At 39.5% G+C, this 22,801-nt stretch overlaps 1 protein-coding gene across 2 annotated transcripts in view; it reads left to right on the top strand.

Moving 5' to 3' along the window:
- Positions 1 to 22,801, top strand: part of TAF2 (TATA-box binding protein associated factor 2) — a 382,948-nt gene that overhangs the window by 192,775 nt on the left and 167,372 nt on the right. For both annotated transcript variants that reach the window (XM_053715318.1, XM_053715317.1), the window contains exons 19-21: positions 5,071 to 5,264; positions 6,191 to 6,330; positions 13,254 to 13,323. In XM_053715318.1, the coding sequence (XP_053571293.1) occupies positions 5,071 to 5,264; positions 6,191 to 6,330; positions 13,254 to 13,323 (404 nt within the window). The remainder of the gene's footprint in view (positions 1 to 5,070; positions 5,265 to 6,190; positions 6,331 to 13,253; positions 13,324 to 22,801) is intronic.

Raw genomic sequence — 22,801 nt, 5'->3', positions numbered from 1 at the left:
AAGATCTTAAACAAATTCCTCAGAGTTCCATCGTTCAAAATGTAAACTATTCGGACAATCCTACCTATGATCCAGGAGGGTCAGTACATGACCACAGTGGATTTGAAGGATGCTTAACTTCACATACCGATTCACAAAGATCATTATTGGTTCCTAAGGTTTGCCTTTCTAGACAGGCATTACCAGTTTGTGGCTCTTCCCTTCGGGTTAGCTACAGCCCCAAGAATTTTTACAAAGGTTCTGGGGTCTCTTCTGGCGGTTCTAAGACCACGGGGCATAGCAGTGGCCCCTTATCTAGACGACATCCTGATAAAGGCGTCAAACTTTCAATTTGCCAAATCTCATACGGACATAGTGTTGGCATTTCTGAGGTCGCATGGGTGGAAAGTGAACGAGGGAAAGAGTTCTCTATCACCCCTCACAAGGGTTTCCTTCCTAGGAACTCTGATAGATTCTGTAGAAATGAAAATTTACCTGACGGAGTCCAAGTTATCAAAGCTTCTAAATTCCTGCCGTGTTCTTCACTACATTCTGCGCCCTTCGGTGGCTCAGTGCATGGAAGTGATCGGCTTAATGGTAGCGGCGATGGACATAGTGCCATTTGCGCGCCTACATCTCAGACCGCTGCAATTATGCATGCTCAGTCAGTGGAATGGGGATTACACAGATTTGTCCCCTCTACTAAATCTGGATCAAGAGACCAGAGATTCTCTTCTCTGGTGGCTATCTCGGCTCCATCTGTCCAAAGGTATGACCTTTCACAGGCCAGATTGGACAATTGTAACAACAGATGCCAGCCTTCTAGGTTGGGGTGCAGTCTGGAATTCCCTGAAGGCTCAGGGATCGTGGACTCAGGAGGAGAAACTCCTCCCACTAAATATTCTGGAGTTAAGAGCAATATTCAATGCTCTTCTAGCTTGGCCTCAGTTAGCAACCCTGAGGTTCATCAGATTTCAGTCGGACAACATCACGACTGTGGCTTACATCAACCATCAAGGGGGGACCAGGAGCTCCCTAGCGATGTTAGAAGTCTCCAAGATAATTCGCTGGGCAGAGACTCACTCTTGCCATCTATCAGCGATCCATATCCCACGTGTAGAGAACTGGGAGGCGGATTTTCTAAGTCGTCAGACTTTTCATCCGGGGGAGTGGGAACTCCATCCGGAGGTGTTTGCTCAATTGGTTCATCGTTGGGGCACACCAGAATTGTATCTCATTGCGTCTCGCCAGAACGCGAAGCTTCCTTGTTACGGATCCAGATCCAGGGACCCAGAAGCGACGCTGATAGATTCTCTAGCAGCACCGTGGTTCTTCAACCTGGCTTATGTGTTTCCACCGTTTCCTCTGCTCCCTCGACTGATTGCCAAAATCAAACAGGAGAGAGCATCGGTGATCTTGATCGCACCTGCGTGGCCACGCAGGACCTGGTATGCAGACCTGGTGGACATGTCATCCTTTCCACCTTGGCCTCTGCCTCTGAGACAAGACCTTCTACTACAAGGTCCTTTCAATCATCCAAATCTAATTTCTCTGAGACTGACTGCCTGGAGATTGATTTTATCAAGGTGTGGCTTCTCCGAGTCAGTCATTGATACCTTAATACAGGCACTAAAGCCTGTAACCAGGAAAATCTACCATAAGATATGGCGCAAATATCTTCATTGGTGTGAATCCAATAATTACTCATGGAGTAAGGTTAGGATTCCTAGGATATTGTCCTTTCTCCAAGAGGGTTTGGATAAAGGATTATCAGCTAGTTCTTTAAAGGGACAGATTTCTGCTCTGTCTATCCTTTTGCACAAGCGTCTGGCAGAGGTTCCAGACGTCCAGGCATTTTGTCAGGCTTTGGTTAGAATTAAGCCTGTGTTTAAACCTGTTGCTCCTCCATGGAGCTTAAACTTGGTTCTTAAGGTTCTTCAAGGAGTTCCGTTTGAACCCCTTCATTCCATTGATATCAAACTTTTAACTTGGAAAGTTCTGTTTTTGATGGCTATTTCCTCGGCTCGTAGAGTCTCTGAGTTATCAGCTTTACAATGTGATTCTCCTTATCTGATTTTCCATACAGATAAAGTAGTTCTGCGTACAAAACCTGGGTTTTTACCAAAGGTAGTTTCCAACAAGAATATCAATCAAGAGATTGTTGTTCCATCATTGTGTCCTAATCCTTCTTCAAAGAAGGAACATCTTTTACATAATTTGGACGTAGTCCATGCTTTAAAGTCTTTTGCATAATCTAGACGTAGTCCGTGCCTTGAAGTTTTACTTACAAGCGACTAAAGATTTTCATCAAACATCTTCCCTGTTTGTTGTTTACTCTGGACAGAGGAGAGGTCAAAAGGCTTCGGCAACCTCTCTTTCTTTTTGGCTTCGGAGCGTAATACGCTTAGCCAATGAGACTGCTGGACAGCAGCCCCCTGAAAGGATTACAGCTCATTCTACTAGAGCTGTGGCTTCCACCTGGGCCTTTAAAAATGAGGCTTCTGTTGAACAGATTTGCAAAGCGGCGACTTGTTCTTCGCTTCATACCTTTTCAAAATTTTACAAATTTGATACTTTTGCTTCTTGGGAGAAAGGTTCTACAGGTAGTGGTCCCTTCCGTTTAAGTACCTGCCTTGTCCCTCCCTTCATCCGTGTACTTTAGCTTTGGTATTGGTACCCCACAAGTAATGGATGATCCATGGACTGGATACACCTAACAAGAGAAAACATAATTTATGTTTACCTGATAAATTTATTTCTCTTGTGGTGTATCCAGTCCACGGCCCGCCCTGTCCTTTTAAGGCAGGTCTAAATTTTAAACTGCAGTCACCACTGCACCCTATGGTTTCTCCTTTCTCGGCTAGTTTCTGTCGAATGACTGGATATGGCAGTTAGGGGAGGAGCTATATAGCAGCTCTGCTGTGGGTGATCCTCTTGCAACTTCCTGTTGGGAAGGAGAATATCCCACAAGTAATGGATGATCCGTGGACTGGATACACCACAAGAGAAATAAATTTATCAGGTAAGCATAAATTATGTTTTTGTCTCTACCATTCTCATTTGTCTTAATGTTTAAAGTAATATGTGAAGTCATAACTTTCTGTTCTATTACATTCGAAATAAAGAATGGTGGATACCATACTGTAAATTTTAACTTCATTCAGAGAAAATTGTGCGATTTCTTAAAAAAGTGGAAGGGTACCAACACTTTAGGGGTGTCAAACTCAAATTCATCGGGAGCCGCATCAGCAGTTTGGTCACCCTCAAAGGGCCGGTTGTATCTGTAGGACTATGTATCCACTCTTTATTATCATAAATTATTGTCACTGCATTCAATTATTACTGTTTTTTGTAATAATGTAAGTAATAACTAGCTCTGAAAGCAGAAACATAGTCAGAATAATGGCAAGTAGATATTCAAATGTACAATAATTGTACAATAATTGTACAATTTATTGAAAAATGATTTTTGGTAACAGACAGTAATTTTTTTTTTTTAAACATACAAATATTGCCAAACACTGTTTATTACACATATGGCAAACACAAGGCATTAACTTTTTTTTAACTTTTTCTTTTCTTGGACATTTTTGGGTTATTTGATTGTAGTTTATGGTCCCTATACCACTGTAAAGTGAAACGGAAGTGGTCAGTATATCCAAAGTTTACCGCTCAGACTTTTAAGCAGAATAATAAGCAGACCCCCCACATACATCATATGTACTTACAGTACAGGAGAGAAGGGTTCAGGCAGCCGTTGGATCTGTCACATCACAGGATGGCATGCGCTCAATATAAAACAAGTGGAGGTTTCCTGAATGCATGTAAAGTGGAGGTTTCCTGTGTAGAACGGCCGGCGCCGCTAGAGGGCAGACGTTCTCTGGCTTGTAGGCTGCAGCGCATGCGCTGAAGAGGCGGCTTTCTTGTGTCAAAAAAAAAAAGCAAGAATAAAAGGTGAAGGCTGGCGGCCGGCGGCGGCTACACGGGCCACATGACGAGGTCTGGCGGGCCGGATTCGGCCCGCGGGCCTTGTGTTTGACACCCGTGCTTTAGGCCATCTGTATGTATCACCTTTTTACACATGCAGGGACCTTTACCCCTTCATCACATTTGTAATTGTTTTGTAAATTGTATCATTGCATAATGCACGTTTGTTCTAGTGCTGCAGTATATTTTGGCACTCTACAAATAAATGATAATATTAATAATGCATTTTCAAAAAAAACGAAAATTTTGTAAAATGGAAACAAAAATGTTTGTTATTAAATTATAATCATGTGCAAAGCTTTTAATATTTTAGCTTGGGAAATTATGTATCAGTCATAAAAACATCTACTATTCACAGTCAAATCATCTTCCCAGATTACCATTGTTATTTGTGGTTGTGCGCTTATGATTTCCAAGAGGGCTCAATCACTTCTTTGTGCATGAAATAAGCTTTTTTCCCAAATTAAACAATATTTGGCTTAACTATTTGCCAATGTCTCATCCATTTCCATTAACAAACTGAAATATATCAAAGAAAAAAATAAAATACAAAATACTGCAAGTTTACAGCTATCAAACGATCCAGTAAATGACAATAATTAGAAATAAGGGCAAAATGATGTTCTTGGACGCATTGCGTCATGAAAATCTGGCACATTATAAAGAGATGACAAAACAAAACCAGGCAGAGACGTGGCCCCTTTAGGAGCTAGTGTATTACTTGGACATCTTTATTCTTCCCTTATAGCATATGTTTTATTTAAATTTGTATACGATTCCCATGTATTTTATTTAGGTGTTTTTTTACTGGCAGAAAATCCTAGTAATCCTGCAGTTTGTACGTTCTTTGGAGCTGGCCCCCACTCCTGCATTTATTTGTTTTGTTTAGTCTGTTTTATAGATCTAAATTCCTTTTTACTATGAGTCAATGTCATTGTGTATACCCTATTCATTTACCCAGTACTATGACATTTTGTGGCACTTTAGGAACAAAATAATAATAGTAGTAGACCTCGCCCTGCCTGTATACTCTTAAATATGGTTCTCTCTTGATATTTGTCTTATGCATATTGCATAAATAAATCCTTTTTTTGTTTGTTTTAGTTTTCAGATAATTACTACCGAGCAGAACTTATTGATGCCCTCTCAAATTCTGTGACACCCGCAGTGAGTGTTAACAATGAATCGCGAACACTGGATAATCTAAATGCGGACGTTCGTCTTATCCTGGAGGAGATCACTCGCTTTCTAAATATGGAAAAACTGCTGCCTAGTTACAGGCATACTATAACTGTAAGGTATGCATTTTATTTAGGCCTGGGCCTACTGTGGGAGTTCCTGGTTCACTTTTATTTATTCTATTTACCTGATATTCATTTAATTCCTGTATCTCCTTCCAAAATTATTCTTCAAAACCATACATGTGTCCTTTCTCATTCTTCTCCCTCTTTACCCTATGCATCTACATACACACCTCCCTCTATTTCTAATGTACCAATCCCCTACTTCTAACCAGTTCACATTTATATAGAATCGGTCTTTACAGTCACCTCCAAAGCCCACAGCTGCTGATTACTATATAAGTGCAGAATTTCAGCTTTTGTAAATTGTTAGTGAGGCAAATACATGAGGTCTGCAGCATTTGGCTCATTTTGACACCATGTTTAATATAGAAAAATAGCAACAAATATTTGAGTGTTACACTTTTACTATTCCATTATGAATAACAAAAAACAAAATTCTGTACAAATCTGTGAATTGCAATACAAAAAGAAACACTTTATCAGGTACACATTTCTGATACTGGATAGGACCTTAGTTTCCACCCTAATCATCGATTGGTTGATATGAACATGACTTCCTGTATATCAGTCCATAAATGGATAGTAGTGGAAATCAGATTACAAACACATGAGACTTTTTAAGGTGTTATGTTCATGGGCTTCAGAAATTGCATTTTTTTTTTTTTAAATGTGACAGGTGTACATTTTTTTAAGATTTATTTTGCCAGTGGATTTTTGCAATACATTGAGTAATTTCTGAGTACATCAAAGCTGTTTTTACGTCCCTTTAAATTCACACAAATTTGGATTACAAGCTTGAGAGACTTTTTACATGTAATTCACTTTGATCAAAGTTACATTCTTGCCATTGTAAACCAATTACAAGATATACCTTGTTACACTATTTAGTTTTTTTTTTAATGTGTTTTCTCTTTCCCTAGTTGCTTAAGAGCCATTCGAGTGCTACAAAAGAATGGCCATGTCCCAAGTGATCCGTCCGTTTTTAAGTCCTATGCCGAATGTGGACACTTTGTGGATGTTCGGGTAGCGGCTTTAGAAGCCGTTGTTGATTACACAAAAGGTAAAGAACATACATATATTTGCTATTATTCCGATGTATTAAAGGGACATAAAACCCAAAACTTTCTTTCATAATTCAGATACTTTTAAACAGCTTTCCAATGTACTTCTATTATCACATTTTCTTTGTTTTTTGTTATCCTTTGTTGAAAAGCATGAAGGTAAGTTTAGGAGTGTGCAAGTGTCTGCGGGACTAAATGGCAGGAGTTTTGCAACAATGTTATACTTTAGCAAGAGCACTATATGGCAGCATTATTTCTTGGTATGCAGTTCCCCAGACATGTGCACGCTACCTATCTAGATATCTCTTCAACAAAGAATAACATAAGAAAAAAGCAAATTTAATAATAGAAGTAAACTGGACAAATTTTTGAAAAAATGTAATCTCTTATCTGAATCACAAAAGAACATTTTTGGGTTTCATGCCCCTTTTAAAGTGTTACTGGAGTGCGGTCACGGTGGAGCAGAACATTTCCTTTACCACTAATTTTTGGAGACTATAGGCTAGATTACAAGTGTAGTGCTAACAGTTATGCGTGAGCAAAAAGAGGTTCATCACAGGTCTTTGCGTGCGTCAGTTTTTTCGCTCGTATTACAAGTTGAAAGTAGATGCCATCACTTGAGTGCCATTGATGAAGCCTTTTTTAAAAAGGACGTATGATTTTTGTTGGTATCTCAATGAATGCATACACCTAAAAACAGCTTTAGCACAGAAATGGCTTAGCGGTGATGGGGTTTATACTCACCAGATAGGTTTGTGTCTTTACTTAAACCATATGTTAAAGGGACATTCTAGTGCAAAAAATGACTTGAACTATTGCAAGATGGGCTTTATTATTGTGTGTGTACAACATAATTATACTAACAATGCACCTATATTATATTACTATACATAATCTACTACACAGTTTCCCTAATTAAAAGGGACATGAAACCCAAAATATTTATTTCATAATTCAGATAGAACATATAGTTTTAAACAACTTTCCATTTTACTTCTATGATCTAATTTGCTTTGTTATCTTAGTATCCTTTGTTGAAAAGCATACCTAGGTAGGCTCAGGATCTGGAAGCTAGCTGCTGATTGGTGACTGCACAATGTATGCCCTTCAGCAAAGGATACAAAGAGAATAAAGCAAACAGAATTAAATTGTATAGTTGTTTTAAAATGTGTGCTCTATTTGAGTCCTGAAAAAAACAACATAATTTATGTAAGAACTTACCTGATAAATTAATTTCTTTCATATTAGCAAGAGCCCATAAGCTAGTGACATATGGGATATACAATCCTACCAGGAGGGGCAAGTTTCCCAAACCTCAAAATGCCTATAAATACACCCCTCACCACACCCACAATTCAATTTAACGAATAGCCAAGCAGTGGGGTGATAAAGAAAGGAGTAGAAAGAATCAACAAAGGAAATTTGGAAATAATTGTGCTTTATACAAAAAACATAACCACCATAAAAAGGGTGCGCCTCATGGACTCTTGCCATTAGGAAAGAAGTCACTAGAGAGGGATGGAATAAAAATAAAAACAGCCATATTCCGCTGAAAAAATTAATCCACAACCCAAAAAAATAAGTTTATTTCATTTTTGAAAGAAAAAAACTTAAATCAAAAGCAGAAGAGTCAAACTGAAACAGCTGCCTGAAGAACTTTTCTACCAAAAACTGCTTCTGAAGACGCAAATACATCAAAACGGTAGAATTTAGTAAATGTATGCAAAGAGGACCAAGTCTCCGCTTTGCAAATCTGATCAACTGAAGCTTCATTCTTAAAAGCCCACGAAGTGGAGACTGATCTAGTAGAATGAGCTGTAATTCTCTGAGGCGGGGCCGGACCCGACTCCAAATAAGCTTGATGAATCAAAAGTTTCAACCAAGAAGCCAAGGAAATAGCAAAAGCCTTCTGACCTTTCCTAGGACCAGAAAATAAAACAAATAGACTGGAAGTCTTCCTGAAATCTTTAGTAGCTTCCACATAATATTTCAAAGCTCTTACCACATCCAAACAATGTAAGGATCTCTCCAAAGAATTCTTAGGATTAAGACATAAGGAAGGGACAACAATTTCTCTACTAATGTTGTTAGAATTCACAACCTTAGGTAAAAATTGAAAAGAAGTCTGCAAAACTGCTTTATCCTGATGAAAAATCAGAAAAGGAGACTCACAAGAAAAAGCAGATAGCTCAGAAACTCTTCTAGCAGAAGAGATAGCCAAAAGGAACAACACTTTCCAAGAAAGTAGTTTAATGTCCAAAGAATGCATAGGCTCAAATGGAGGAGCCTGTAAAGCCTTCAGAACCAAATTAAGACTCCAAGGAGGAGAAATTGATTTAATGACAGGCTTAATACGAACTAAAGCCTGTACAAAACAGTGAATATCAGGAAGTATAGCAAGGTTTCTGTGAAATAAAATAGATAGAGCGGCGATTTGTCCTTTCAAGGAACTTGCAGACAAACCCTTATCCAAACCATCCTGAAGGAACTGTAAAATACTAGGAATTCTAAAAGAATGCCAGGAGAATTTATGAGAACACCATGAAATGTAAGTCTTCCAAACTCTATAATAAATCTTTCTAGAGACCGATTTACGAGCTTGTAACATAGTATTAATCACTGAGTCAGAGAAACCTCTATGACTTAGAACTAAGCGTTCAATTTCCATACCTTCAAATTTAATGATTTGAGATCCTGATGGAAAAACGGACCTTGAGATAGTAGGTCCGGCCGTAATGGAAGTGGCCAAGGCGGGCAACTGGACATCCGAACCAGATCCGACTACCAAAAGCTGTGTGGCCATGCTGGAGCCACCAGCCACACAAAAGACTGTTCCATAATGATTTTGGAGATCACTCTTGGAAGGAGAACTAGAGGCAGGAAGATGTAAGCAGGATGATAACACCAAGGAAGTGTCAGTGCATCCACTGCTTCCGCCTGAACATCCCTGGACCTGGACAGGTATCTGGGAAGTTTCTTGTTTAGATGAGAGGCCATGAGATCTATCTCTGGAAGACCTCACATCTGAACAATCTGAGAAAACACATCTGGATGGAGAGACCACTCCCCTGGATGTAAAGTCTGGCGGCTGAGATAATCCTCCTCCCAATTGTCTACACCTGGGATATGCACCGCAGAGATTAGACAGGAGCTGGATTCCACCCAAGCAAGTATCCAAGATACTTCTTTCATAGCTTGGGGACTGTGAGTCCCACCCTGATGATTGACATAAGCCACAGTTGTGATATTGTCTGTCTGAAAACAAATGAACGGTTCTCTCTTTAGCAGAGGCCAAAACTGAAGAGCCCTGAGAATTGCACGGAGTTCTAAAATATTTATTGGTAATCTCGCCTCTTGAGATTTCCAAACCCCTTGTGCTGTCAGAGATCCCCAAACAGCTCCCCAACCTGAAAGACTCGCATCTGTTGAGACCACAGTCCAGGTTGGCCGAATAAAAGAAGCCCCTTGAACCGAACAATGGTGATCTATCCACCATGTCAGAGAGTGTCGTACATTGGGATTCAAGGATATTAATTGTGATATCTTTGTATAATCCCTGCACCATTGATTCAGCATGCAAAGCTGTAGAGGTCTCATGTGAAAACGAGCAAAGGGGATCACGTCCGATGCTGCAGTCATGAGACCTAAAACTTCCATGCACATAGCCACTGAAGGGAATGACTGAGACTGAAGGTGCCGGCATGCTGCGACCAATTTTAAACATCTCTTGTCTGTTAGAGACAGAGTCATGGACACTGAATCTATCTGGAAGCCTAAAAAGGTGACCCTTGTCTGAGGAATCAAGAAACTTTTTGGTAAGTGATCCTCCAACCATGTTTCCGAAGAAACAACACTAGTTGATTCGTGTGAGATTCTGCAGTATGTAAAGACTGAGCTAGTACCAAGATATCGTCCAAATAAGGAAACACCGCAATACCCTGTTCTCTGATTACAGATAGTAGGGCACCCAGAACCTTTGAAAAGATTCTTTGAGCTGTTGCTAGGCCAAATGGAAGAGCAACAAATTGGTAATGCTTATCTAGAAAAGAGAATCTCAGAAACTGATAGTGTTCTGGATGAATCGGAATATGAAGGTATGCATCCTGCAAGTCTATTGTGGACATATAATGTCCTTGCTGAACAAAAGGCAGAATAGTCCTTATAGTCACCATCTTGAAAGTTGGTACTCTTACATAACGATTCAAAATTTTCAGATCCAGAACTGGTCTGAATACATTTTCTTTCTTTGGTACAATGAATAGGTTTGAATAAAACCCCAAACCTTGTTCCTGAGGAGGAACTGGCATGATTACCCCTGAAGACTCCAGGTCTGAAACACAGTTCAGAAAAGCCTGAGCTTTTACTGGATTTACAGGGATGCGTGAGAGAAAAAATCTTCTCACAGGAGGTCTTACTTTGAATCCTATTCAATACCCCAGAGAGACAATGCTCTGAATCCAATGATTTTGGACAGATTTTATCCAAAAATCCTTGAAAAACTTTAATCTGCCCCCTACCAGCTGAGCTGGAATGAGGGCCGCACCTTCATGCGGAGTTAGGGGCAGACTTTGGTTTCCTAAATGGCTTGGATTTATTCCAATTTGAGGAAGGCTTTCAATTGGAAGCAGATTCCTTGGGAGGAGGATTGAGTTTTTGTTCCTTATTCTGACGAAAGGAATGAAAACGGTTAGAAGCCTTAGATTTACCCTTAGGTTTTTTTATCCTGAGGCAGAAAAACTCCTTTTCCTCCAGTGATAGTTGAAATAATAGAATCCAACTGAGAACCAAATAAATTATTACCTTGGAAAGAAAGAGATAGTAATCTAGATTTAGATGTCATATCAGCATTCCAAGATTTAAGCCACAAAGATCTTCTAGCTAATACAGCTAAAGACATGGATCTAACATCAATTTTGATGATATCAAAAATGGCATCACAAATAAAATGATTAGCATGTTGCAGTAAGCGAGTAATGCTAGATATGTCAGGATCCAATTCTCGTTGCGCGAAATTCTCCAACCAAAAAGTTGAAGCAGCCGCAACATCAGCCAAAGAAATAGCAGGTCTGAGAAGATGACCTGAGTATAAATAGGCCTTCCTTAGATAAGATTCAAGCTTCCTATCTAAAGGATCCTTAAAGGAAGTACTATCTTCCATAGGAATAGTAGTACGTTTAGCAAGAGTAGAAATAGCCCCATCAACTTTGGGGATTTTTTCCAAAAACTCTATAGATTTTGCTGGTAAAGGATACAATTTTTTAAACCTTGAAGAAAGAATAAAAGAAGTACCTGGCTTATTCCATTCCCTAGAAATCATATCAGAAATAGCCTCAGGAATGGGAAAAACCCCTGGGGAAACCACAGGAGGTTTAAAAACAGCATTTAAACGTTTATTAGACTGAACGTCAATAGGACTGGTTACCTCAATATCCAAAGTAATTAACACTTCTTTTAATAAAGAACGCATATACTCTATTTTAAATAAATAAGTAGATTTGTCAGTGTCAATGTCTGAGGAAGGATCTTCTGAATCAGATAGATCCTCATCAGAAGAGGATAAATTATTATGTTGCTGGTCATTTGAAATTTCATCAGCTAAATGAGAATTTTTAAAAGACCTTTTACGTTTATTAGAAGGTGACAAAGCCTTCAGAATAGAATCAGAAACAAATTCTTTAAAATTTACAGGTATATCATGTACATTAGAAGTTGAAGGAACTGCAACTGGCAATGTACTATTACTGATGGAAACATTATCTGCATGTAAAAGTTTATCATGACAACTATTACAAATGACATTTGGTGGAATAATTTCTACACTTTTACAACAAATGCACTTAGCTTTGGTAGAACCGATGTCAGGCAGCAATGTTCCAGCAGAAACTTCTGAGGCAGGATCAGATTGGGACATCTTGCTCAATGTAAGAGAAAAAACAACATATAAAGCAAAATGATCTATTTCCTTATATGACAGTTTCAGGAATGGGAAAAAATGTAAAAGCATAGGCCTCTGATAGAGAAAAAAACAAGAGGCAAACATCAATGGGGTATTGAAATAATGAAAAAAATTTGGCGCCAAGTATGACGCACAACGTAACGTAAACTAAAAATAACCGGAAATGATGCAATAAAGTTTAGCATTTGACGCACCCGCAGGCCTAATACCCGCAATAGCAAGAAGTAGTCAATTGAAAAAAAGACTAAACCCCAGGTAAGAAATAAATTTCTTAAAATGTTTAAATTCCCCAAATATGAAACTGACAGTCTTCTGAAGGAAATACATGAACCTGACTCATGGCAAATATAAGTATAATACATATATTTAGAACTTTATATAAATGCATAAAGTGCCAAACCATAGCTGAGGTGTCTTAAGTAATAAAAACATACTTACCAAAAGACACCCATCCACATATAGCAGATAGCCAAACCAGTACTAAAACAGTTATTAGTAGAGGTAATGGTAAATTGAGAGTATATCGTCAATATGAAAAGGGAGATAGGAGATGAATCTCTACGTCCGATAACAGAACCCATGAAAAAGACCCCCGTTAGGGAAATCATTGTATTCAAATAAGTGCTACTCCCTTCACGTCCCTCTGACATTCGCTGTACTCTGAGAGGAATCGGGCTTCAACAATGCTGAGAAGCGCATATCAACGTAGAAATCTTAGCACAAACTTACTTCACTACCTCCATAGGAGGCAAAGTTTGTAAAACTGAATTGTGGATGTGGTGAGGGGTGTATTTATAGGCATTTTGAGGTTTGGGAAACTTTGCCCCTCCTGGTAGGATTGTATATCCCATAAGTCACTAGCTCATGGACTCTTGCCAATTACATGAAAGAAAATAGTGTTTCATGTCCTTTTAATATGACTGATTTTAAAGTCTGTGTATAGTGACATCTGCATTTTATTTACAGTGGACAGAAGTTATGAAGATTTGCAGTGGTTACTTAGCATGGCCCAAAATGATCCGTTACCGTACATTAGGTAAGGAGTGAACATATTTTTGTACTGGACATTGAAAGTCTGTGTAGCTTGTTTACTAAAATGCTGAGCTTTCCTTTTTTTTTTTTTTTTTTTTTTTGCTATTGTAAACTGATTCATTTGTTGACATTTAAAATTACTGAGTAAGACATGTTCTGCATCTCTGTGGCATATCATGTGAGATGTATTTGTCTTTAGTTTAAAGGGACAGTTTACCAAAAAACTTTCCTTTAATTTGTTCCCAATGATCCATTTTACCTGCTGGAGCGTATTAAATTGGTACAAATAGCTTCTTAGCCTTTATATTGGCATTTGAAATATCTGATTTAGCCTGTAGTATCCCCACCTATACTGAAAGTTTCTATACTTAAGTATAGGCTATTGAGAAACTATGTAAACCCAGCCAGCAGAAGGAAATACACTCACAGTGGGAGGCGGAAGAGATGAAGCTCTAAACTGTTGATTTTCAATAGTTCTTTCTAAGTATTGTACAGAAACCATGATAAGAAAGGGAAGCATTTGATTGATAAGATAACAAGATCTAATCTGTCAGCAAGCCAAGTCAGCCTATTGTGATGGGCTTTGGTTTCAAAGAGCAAATACAGCTATTTCTGTTGCAAAAAGAAGCATAATGAGCATTTTCTTATGCTTTTTATAAGCTGCAGGTAGTATAAGAAGTCATGGGGAACATATTTAGGAAAAAACATTTTTACAGTGAACCTTTTTTATCTGGTACAAAAAAAACAAACAAACCACATGCTGTATTAAAAGCGACAATGTCAGCAAATTTCAGCTAGTTTGTTCATGAACGTGTTGTGTAAGAGCTGTAACTTTTGTTCCAGTTCTGCAGAAGTGCCAATAAGCAGGCTTCACACTAGGTGGGGTTTGAGTTCTATGGACGACCCCCCTGTTCATTTCCTTTCACGTCTCAAACATCTAGAAATGTAATCATATTGTTTCTCCAATCCAAATGATAGTTTTCTTTATATAATCCAGATGCTGCTTATATCTGTTGGGTAGATCTCTGTCTATCTCTGGGGAACTGCACAGTTAGGGCCTAAGATTCACTGTTTTATCATTTCCTTTTGAGATTTTAGCCATCCCAGGAGAAGCTGTAATACTTTGCATGCTGTCTAATGTTTTCTCTTACGTTTCAGAAACTCTTTAAAATTTATTTATCTACGGACAATGTTAAATCAGTGATTTTTTAGTAATCTCAAATAAAAGTAAATATGACTGTTAAAGGGGTATTCTAGTTGTAACTGAAAGGTGCATCAGCGTGTTTCAGTTAAAGGTATTTGTGCAGTACAGTTGGATATTGAAAAAAAAAGGTTTCTTTTAAAACTTGCAATTTGAAGTGATTTTATATGGTACTAGGTTGACATTGCTAGCTTCCTAAACTGCAGCAGTTTTTTAGGTTGCATTTACAATAAATAATATCAGTGAATTGGTTATATATTGTATTAGAAGCATTGTTGCTAATACATTTAACCCCTTAGTGACCAGACCGGTTTTCAATTTTCTTACTGTTAAAGGGACATAAAACAAGTTGGGATAGAGACACAATATAATCTGTAGTTTTACCTGCAGATTTATACTGTAGTGTTTCGCCATTACTGCTTTCTTTTTTGTTTCTGAATTGTAAAGCTCTAACTCCCTCCACACATTTCATTCTATGGCTGTATCTATATCTATTGTTGTTTTGATAGAAGGCAAAAGTGCACAATGATTATCTGCTGCAGCATGCCTAGTAGATGTGAACTCAGTTGAAATACAATGCCTGTGTCTAAACACTGATAAGGGGGGTGGAGTTAGCTGCTCCAGGCAGCTTAGCGATGTAATAAATTTTGCTTATTTTTGAAAACTTGCCAGCAATTTTTTACATTTCTGTTTGTGTTTAGCTGTAATTTAGTACATTTAGTGTACCCACACATATTATATACCATTTTTCTCGCCATCAAATGGACTTTCTAAAGATGCCATTATTTTCATTATATCATATAATTTACTATATTTTGTTTAATAAAATATGATGAAAAAATGGAAAAAAAAACACAAATGTGATCAACGTTAACGTTTTTTCACAAACTTTAGGTTTCTCACCGAAATTATTTACAAACAGCTTGTGCAACCATGGCACAAATAGTTGTAAATGCTTCTCTGTGATTCCCTTTGTTCAGAAATAGCAGACATATATGGCTTTGGCATTGCTTTTTGGTAATTAGAAGGCCACTAATTGCAGCTGCGCACCACACTTTTATTTTGCCCAGCAGTGAAGGGGTTAATTAGGTAGCTTGTAAGTTTAATTTTATCTTAAGTGTAGAGATCACCCTCACACCTGACACATCCCACCCCCTGATCCAAATCAAACAGCTCTCTTCCCTCTCCCACCTCCCAATGGTCACCCCCATCTTAAGTACTTTTAAAAAAATATATATTTCTTTCTAATGACACGGTGAGTCCACAGATCATCTTAATTAAAGTTGGGAATATCACTCCTGACCAGCAGAAGGAGGCAAAGAGCACCACAGCAAAAGCTGTTAAATACCACTCCCCCTACCCACAATCCCCAGTCATTCTCTTTGCTTGTATCAGTTGCAAGGAGGGGTAAAGATAGGTGTCTGATTCTTCCTTCAAGAGTTTGTTATTTTTTAAGCAGAGCAAATTTGCTCTGTTTTTCTTTGGGGTTTAGCCGTAGTCCATGTCAGTCTCTTCAGTAGAGCAAGTGGTGGCTTTTAAGCATTTGAGAACTTGTGGGGTATAATCCCCACTGGGCCTCCCAAGTAATTTCATACTGCCCTTGGTTGAAAGTTTGAGTAGTTTACTCAGCCTTTTCTTTTTTCCACAGGTCCATGTGAGGTAGGATGCCCCTCTCATACCAAATGAGCTGTCCTGCTGTCGGACAGATTTTTGAGGTAAGTGCCTATTTCTTTCCCTGTTTTGATATAGGAGAATTTGGCACTTTGACAGTTAATTCTGTCTAAATATACAATTAGCCTTCTAGGTTAACGGTTTTTTGTATGGCAGTTTTGCAGGCACTGGGGATGTTTGGCTCAGTTTATTATTTTTTCACTTTGGGTACATGTTTTTTGTTTGTGTATTAATGGCTACCGGGAAGTTTGTTAGGCCACGCCCACAATAGGCAGGCTTATCTGAGATAGCAAGGACGTTTTTGGCCCCCCTTTTAGCTGTTTCCTATTGTTCCTGGATGTTGCAGCTCTGTTGCATAGCTCCTCAGAGGTGGTTCAGCGTTCTCTCCGGTGCGGCTGTATGGGGGTCCGGATCATTTTCTGACTTTGTTTCCGGCAGCAAGGAGGTCAGGTAGGCATCTCAGCAGAGCTTGCTGAGGTGTGGAGGTTGCCTGTTGTTTTTTTGTGGGGCTGTTGCTCTGTTTATATTTAAGTTTCTGTCTGAAGTTTAGGGGCTATAACGTTTGTGTCTCTTTTTGCATTCATTTTGTGAAAAATTGTTGCTGCAAGATTTATTGTGCAGTTTATTTAAGGTTTTTCAAGGAGGTTTTGGCTACCTTGGATGACTCTGAGGTGTCAGTCATGGTTATTCCTAAGAAATCTAGTAAACCTAATAAGTTTTTTTTGTTTTTTTTTCCATTAAACAGTTTTTTTTTGTTTTTTTATAAATTAGAATAACATAACATGGAATGCAACATTGCCAATCCAACATGGATTGTTTACAAACATCAGGTACAGACCGAAAAATACAGTAGCTGTGATAGCGAATCATACAAAAAGTACATTGGTAATGCAATACCTAGAAAAAATATAAATCTGTAAATCTAAAAATCTAAGCCTCGGCCAGATCATGTCCCCAACACCCCAACAATGGGGGTAGTACTAGATATAATATATACACTGCAGCTATGATTGTAGTGTAACTATTCTCTCTGCTCCCATATGTATAGTATATCTGCAATGAAGTCTTGCTTGCCCATGTAAGTGTAGTACACATTTTCTAAAGACAGTACATGATTCATTTCTCTTACCCACATTAAGAAATCAGGAACTTGGTGTTTCTTCCAATACCTTGGAATTAGGCGCTTGGCACAATTTAACATGGATTGCAGTAATTTCTTCCTATATCTACACGGGATTTTAGGTGTGTCATTCAAAAGGACTATGGTGGGAGATAGTGTTATTGAAGTTCCTAAGGTAGTGTTAATACAATCATTTATAGCCTGCCAGTAGTTTTGTATTAGTGGACAAGGACCCACCAAATGTGAGATAGAGTGCCACGCTCCCACAGTGTCTCCAACATAAGGGGGAAGAGTTAGGGAATATGCTGTGTAAGCGATGAGGGGTCAGATACCAAACGAGAAAGCAACTTGTAATTCATCTCAACAATTGTCAATGACAATGATGACTTTTAATTTCTGTAAAAATGTGGTTCCAGTTGGTTTCTGGTATATTGATATCTAATTCTTTTTCCCATTTAGATATATATGAAGCTTTTTTTTAGAAGGGAAAGAGCCCCGTAATATCTTGTAAATGATAGAAATGTGGGCTTTACTTATAGCGGGCGAGGCACAGAGATTCTCAAAGGGGGTGAGGGTTCTAGTGAGGGCAGCTTTGTGGGGGTTGGAAGTGATACCATGTCTAGTTTGTAAATAGGGAAACCATAGGTGAAATGGGGGGCCTAGTAATTGAGAGAGTTCTGCTTGCGGGCGAATCAGTCCTTTATTAAGAAGTAGGTGTATCGGGATGTTAGTGGGAGATCCCTCTATTGTTGGCGTGGTATGCTGCCAGACTGCATAACTAGGGGGTTGTTCAAGAGAGGAGTAAGGGGCGATGGTAAGCTCGATATCTTTTTGTCTATTGTCAGTAATTTATCCCAAGTTCGCAACGTAGCTGTCACAAAGTGGTTAGTATAAATGGAGGCTGGTCTTTGGGTGTTGTCCAGCACATGTCGCCCAGATTGTGATTTTCAAGTAAGATAGTTTTCAATCTGTACCCAGGGTTTGTTTGGTTTTGCGTGTTTCCATGCTGTAATACGTGCAGCATGAGTTGCATGGTAGTAAGTAGTTAGGTCAGGGGCGCCCAGGCCACCATCCTCCTTGCTTAGGTACATAGTATGCTTGGAGACTCTCGTCCTTTTCTGCGCCCAGATAAAGGATTCAAAGAGTTTTTGCTGTTTAGCTAAGTATAAAGTGGGGAGCTCTAGTGGGAGAGTCTGGAATAAGTAGAGGTATTTAGGAGAAGTGTCATTTTAATTGCGTTGATACGCCCTACAGCCAGGAGAGGAGTCCCTGTTTCTGCCAAGTTTCAAGAGTGGCCCTAACCTGTTCCTGAAGAGGAATATAGTTAAGGTTGAATAGTTCTGTAAGTTTGGATGAGATATATCTATTCCCAAGTAGCGTAATTTGTAATTTATCTGAAAAGTAGTGTGGGTCTTTATATAGCGGAGGTCGTCCTCGGTCAGGTTTAGGGGCATTAGTGTGGACTTTTCCATGTTGATAGAAAAATTGGAGATTTTTTTATAGGATACTAATTCGGAGAGAAGGGCCGGTAGGGAGATAGCTGGAGAGTGGACAGTGAATATAATATCGTCTGCATAGAGCAGGCATTTCTGGTGGGCTGAGCCGAAAGTAATGCCCTGTATGTTATCATTATTTCTAACTCTCGAAGCGAGGACCTCCACCGCCAAAGCAAAAAGCAGTGGAGACAAGGGACATCCCTGCCGGGGTGCCATTACATATTGGGATTGTTTGGGACAAAGTGCAGTTAACATTAACTCTAGCAGAAGGGTTATTGTATAGGGCTTGTATTCGTGTGATTAGGGTGTTGGAAAACCCGAACCTTGACAGGGCGGACCACAGAAATTCCCAGTCCACCCTGTCAAAGGCCTTCTCGGCATCCGTCGATAGTAAAATCAGGGGGGTCTTATGGGTATTGGCAGTATGGATGGTTTGCAAGACTCTAATGGAGTTGTCCTTGGCCTCTCTCTGAATAAAGCCAACTTGGTCAGTATGGATGAGGGAAGGGAGAACTTTGTTGATTCTTGATGCCAACAATTTCACATATAATTTGATGTCGATATTTATTAATGAAATTGGAATAGTTAGATACTTGCTCTATATTCTTACCCGGTTTCGGTATAACCGAAATGGTCGCTTCTAGCAATGTTTTTGAAAAATGGCCACCATTACCTATAGAATTATATAGTGATAAGAGGTGGGGGCCTAGCAATGTTTTAAATAGGTGATAAAACTTTGGGGTGAAGCCATCAGGGCCTGGGGCTTTACCCTGTGGAAGGTTTTTGATGGCAATTAACAACTCCTGCTGGGTGAACTGGGGATCTAAAGAAGCACTTTCCTCCTCAGAGAGGGATGGTAATTGGGACTCTGATAGATAATCTAGCAATAGCTGGCGTTTTGTGTTTGTATTGGGGGGTGCAAGATTATACAAAGAGGTGTAATATTTTGCAAACTGGTTAGTTATATCTCCACTAGTTGTGAAAGAGTTTCCCGAGGCATCAGATATTTTAGCTATGAAAGTCTTATAACGTTTCTTTTGAGGGAGCGAGCCATGAGGCGGCCTGCCTTATTGCTCTCTATAAAAAAATTTGATTTTTGCGTGAGAGCTCTGAGGTGTGCATTTGTAACCAGGTACTGGTTAAGTGCTTCCCTAGCTTGTTGTGAGGCTGCCAGGAGTTGTTGAGATTTGGGGTTTTGTTTAAGTGCCTTCTCACTGCTATGAAAGTCTTTGTTAACTTCAAATATTGTGCCGCTTTTTGTTTTCTTAATTTGTGAGTGTGGCTCATTATTAGTCCCCTTATGTAGCATTTATATGCTTCCCAATTATTTGCGGGGGAGGTGACAGAGGGAATATTAATGGAAAAGAATTCCTCAGTCTTCTCTGTAATGTCAGAGGTTATTAATGGGTCTGAGAATATGGTCGTTGAGTTTCCAGTGTTGGAGGTGTAGAGTTTAGGGGACCATTTAAATGTGGAGCATACCATACTATGGTCAGACCATGTAGTGTGACATAACCTGGAGTCAGAAAGGGACGTCAGTATATTTTGGTCACAAAGGATATAGTCCAACCGGGTGTAGGAGCGCTGTGGGCTGGAAAAAAAATGTATAATCCCTAGTTGAAGGGTGTGTGATTCTCCAGGTATCCATGAGGGGGATGGTATTAATTACCTGGCTACTAGCTTTTATTTGGACGTTTCGCAAGTAAGACCTACCTGTAGAGGTGTCAAGTGTAGGCGAGAAAGGAAAATGGAAGTCCCCCCCCTAGTAAGATTGGTCCCTTGGCTATGTCTAATATTAGATTAGTGACTTTGCGAAAAAAGGGAGGTGAGGGCGATTAGGGGCATAGATGTTGGCAATTGTTATCGGTCTTCCGTAGTATAACCCCACTAGGATTAATATCCTGCCATCATGGTCTTGAGTTTTTCTGTAACAAATTTAAAGGAAGTTCCCTTTTCTAAAGAAAATGCCTACTCCGTTATGTCTAGTCGGGCCAGAGCTTAAAAAATGCTGGTCAAAGTAAAATTGGGACAAGGTAGGCTCGTGATTTCATTTAAAGTGTGTTTCTTGGATCATTACAACGTCCAAGCGCTTTTTATAGAAGTCGTGGAGGGCTATGGGATCGTTTTTGAGGGGCCAAAAAAGCCTTTAACGTTTTGTGAGGGTATACTGAACGTACTCATTTGACTAGTCGGGGTGTTGTGAATCCATGTTTGTCTAGGGGTTATGAGGGAGTAGTGTGTTAAGATGTTGTGTGAGCAAACCACCGAGGCTAATTATCAGTATGATCAGTCTGCACCAAACTTTAACACTGTTAAACAGGAACAAAGAAAGAAAAGAGGGGAAGAGGAAAGAGGAGAGTGGAAAAAGGGAAAAGAATAGGGGAAAGAAGGGAAAAAAAAAAGGTAAAGAAGAGAGGAAATAGGAGAAGAAAGGTAAGCGTATCTATGCCCTCTCTTCCAGGAGAAGAAGGGTTAAAGGAAAGAGAAAAACTGACAGAGGAGGAAAGATCGGCTCGGCGGAGCTCTAACCAAGAGCATTTAACATAGAGAATATTACCTCAAACATTTCCAGAGTATAAACAAATAAATAGTTTGACAGCTTTTCAAACAGTGAAATCAAAACTGCAATGATCTTGTGTTAACGTATTCTTATTGTGACCCCTATTAGTATATGATAGTGATCTAAAATGTCCCATTAGGGCTAGGGCCCATTTCTTAGGCAGTTATATATCATTGAATCTACGCATTGATTTAAAACTTGGAAAGCTAGCAAAAGATAAGTGAAAGAACAGAGAACAAAAAATACTATTCTAAAGCATAAAACATTAATGTAAACAGTTGCATGTAAGGGGGTTACCATCCTTTTCTGAGGGCTGGCGAGTTGTCCAGATATTGAGAACTTACAGTCACCAATAGATACAGACTATGGGTCAAGTGTTTTCTAGTTGATTAGGTGGTTCTACACATTGCTTTTTCTTGCCTTGCTTGTTGACCCACCCCTCTGACCACATTCTCCTCTGCGGCCTAGGAGGTGCTGGGCTTTCTTTCACCAGTGGAGTAGTAGCCATTTCTGGGACAGGAATATCAAGTCTAACCACAGAAGTCGGTAATCGCGGAGGGGGCTCGAGCACTCAAAGCGCTTGCCGTTCTTAACCACCTGTAGGGAGACAGGGAAGCCCCATCTGTAATGGATCTTCAGAGACCGAAGGTGGGCGGTAAAGAAGGCGTATTCCTCTTCTCATTTGAAGCGTTCTTACTGAAAGGTCTTGGTATATCTGGATTTTAGATCCCAGAAACGTGAATGCAGAGTGTTCTCTTGCCATCTGGAATATCTTCTCCCGATCTCTATAAGTTTGGAAGCAGACAATGATATCCCTGGGAGGTTGGTTATCAGAGGGTTTGGGGACGTAAAGCCACGATGAGCCCTCTCCAGGGGGATATTTTCTATTATTCTTTGGCACGCAATCGCCAGAGATTGAAACATGTTCTGCAGCTGGTCAGGTATATCCTCGCCTTTTATTGTCTCTGGGACCCCTCTAATCCTGAGGTTGTTCCGGCACGCCCCGGTTTTCAATGTCATCAATTTTATTTTCTAAAATCGACAATTTGCTTTTGCTGCGATTCAATTGAGTGAGACATAGAGGACATTTCCTTTACTAGCTCTTCCCTATCGTCCTCCAAGGTCTCAAACACGAAAGCCAAGTTCATTTAAATCTCTTTTAAGCTCAGCACATTCAGACTTGATGCAGGACTTAACTTGATTTTATTAGGGCTTCCATGGCTTTGAGTGTCACTGGGCCGTCGGGGGTCTGTTGTGCAGGGTCTGGGGAGAAAGTGTGGTCTGGAGGGGTGCCCGGGAAATCTGATAATGATTCATCTTCACTTCCCATGTGGAGTGCATCTGCTTTTTTTCTTTTGTTTTTGTCTGTGTTCTTGAAAAAGGTGCTCACAGTGGCAGCAGTATTAATGGATTTGATTATTTTGTCCGCTTTTG

The sequence above is a fragment of the Bombina bombina genome, chromosome 5, assembly GCF_027579735.1.
Source record: "Bombina bombina isolate aBomBom1 chromosome 5, aBomBom1.pri, whole genome shotgun sequence".
Taxonomy (NCBI): domain Eukaryota; kingdom Metazoa; phylum Chordata; class Amphibia; order Anura; family Bombinatoridae; genus Bombina; species Bombina bombina.
The sequence above is the reverse complement of the archived record's forward strand: the minus strand, read 5'-3'. Positions and strand labels throughout refer to the sequence as shown.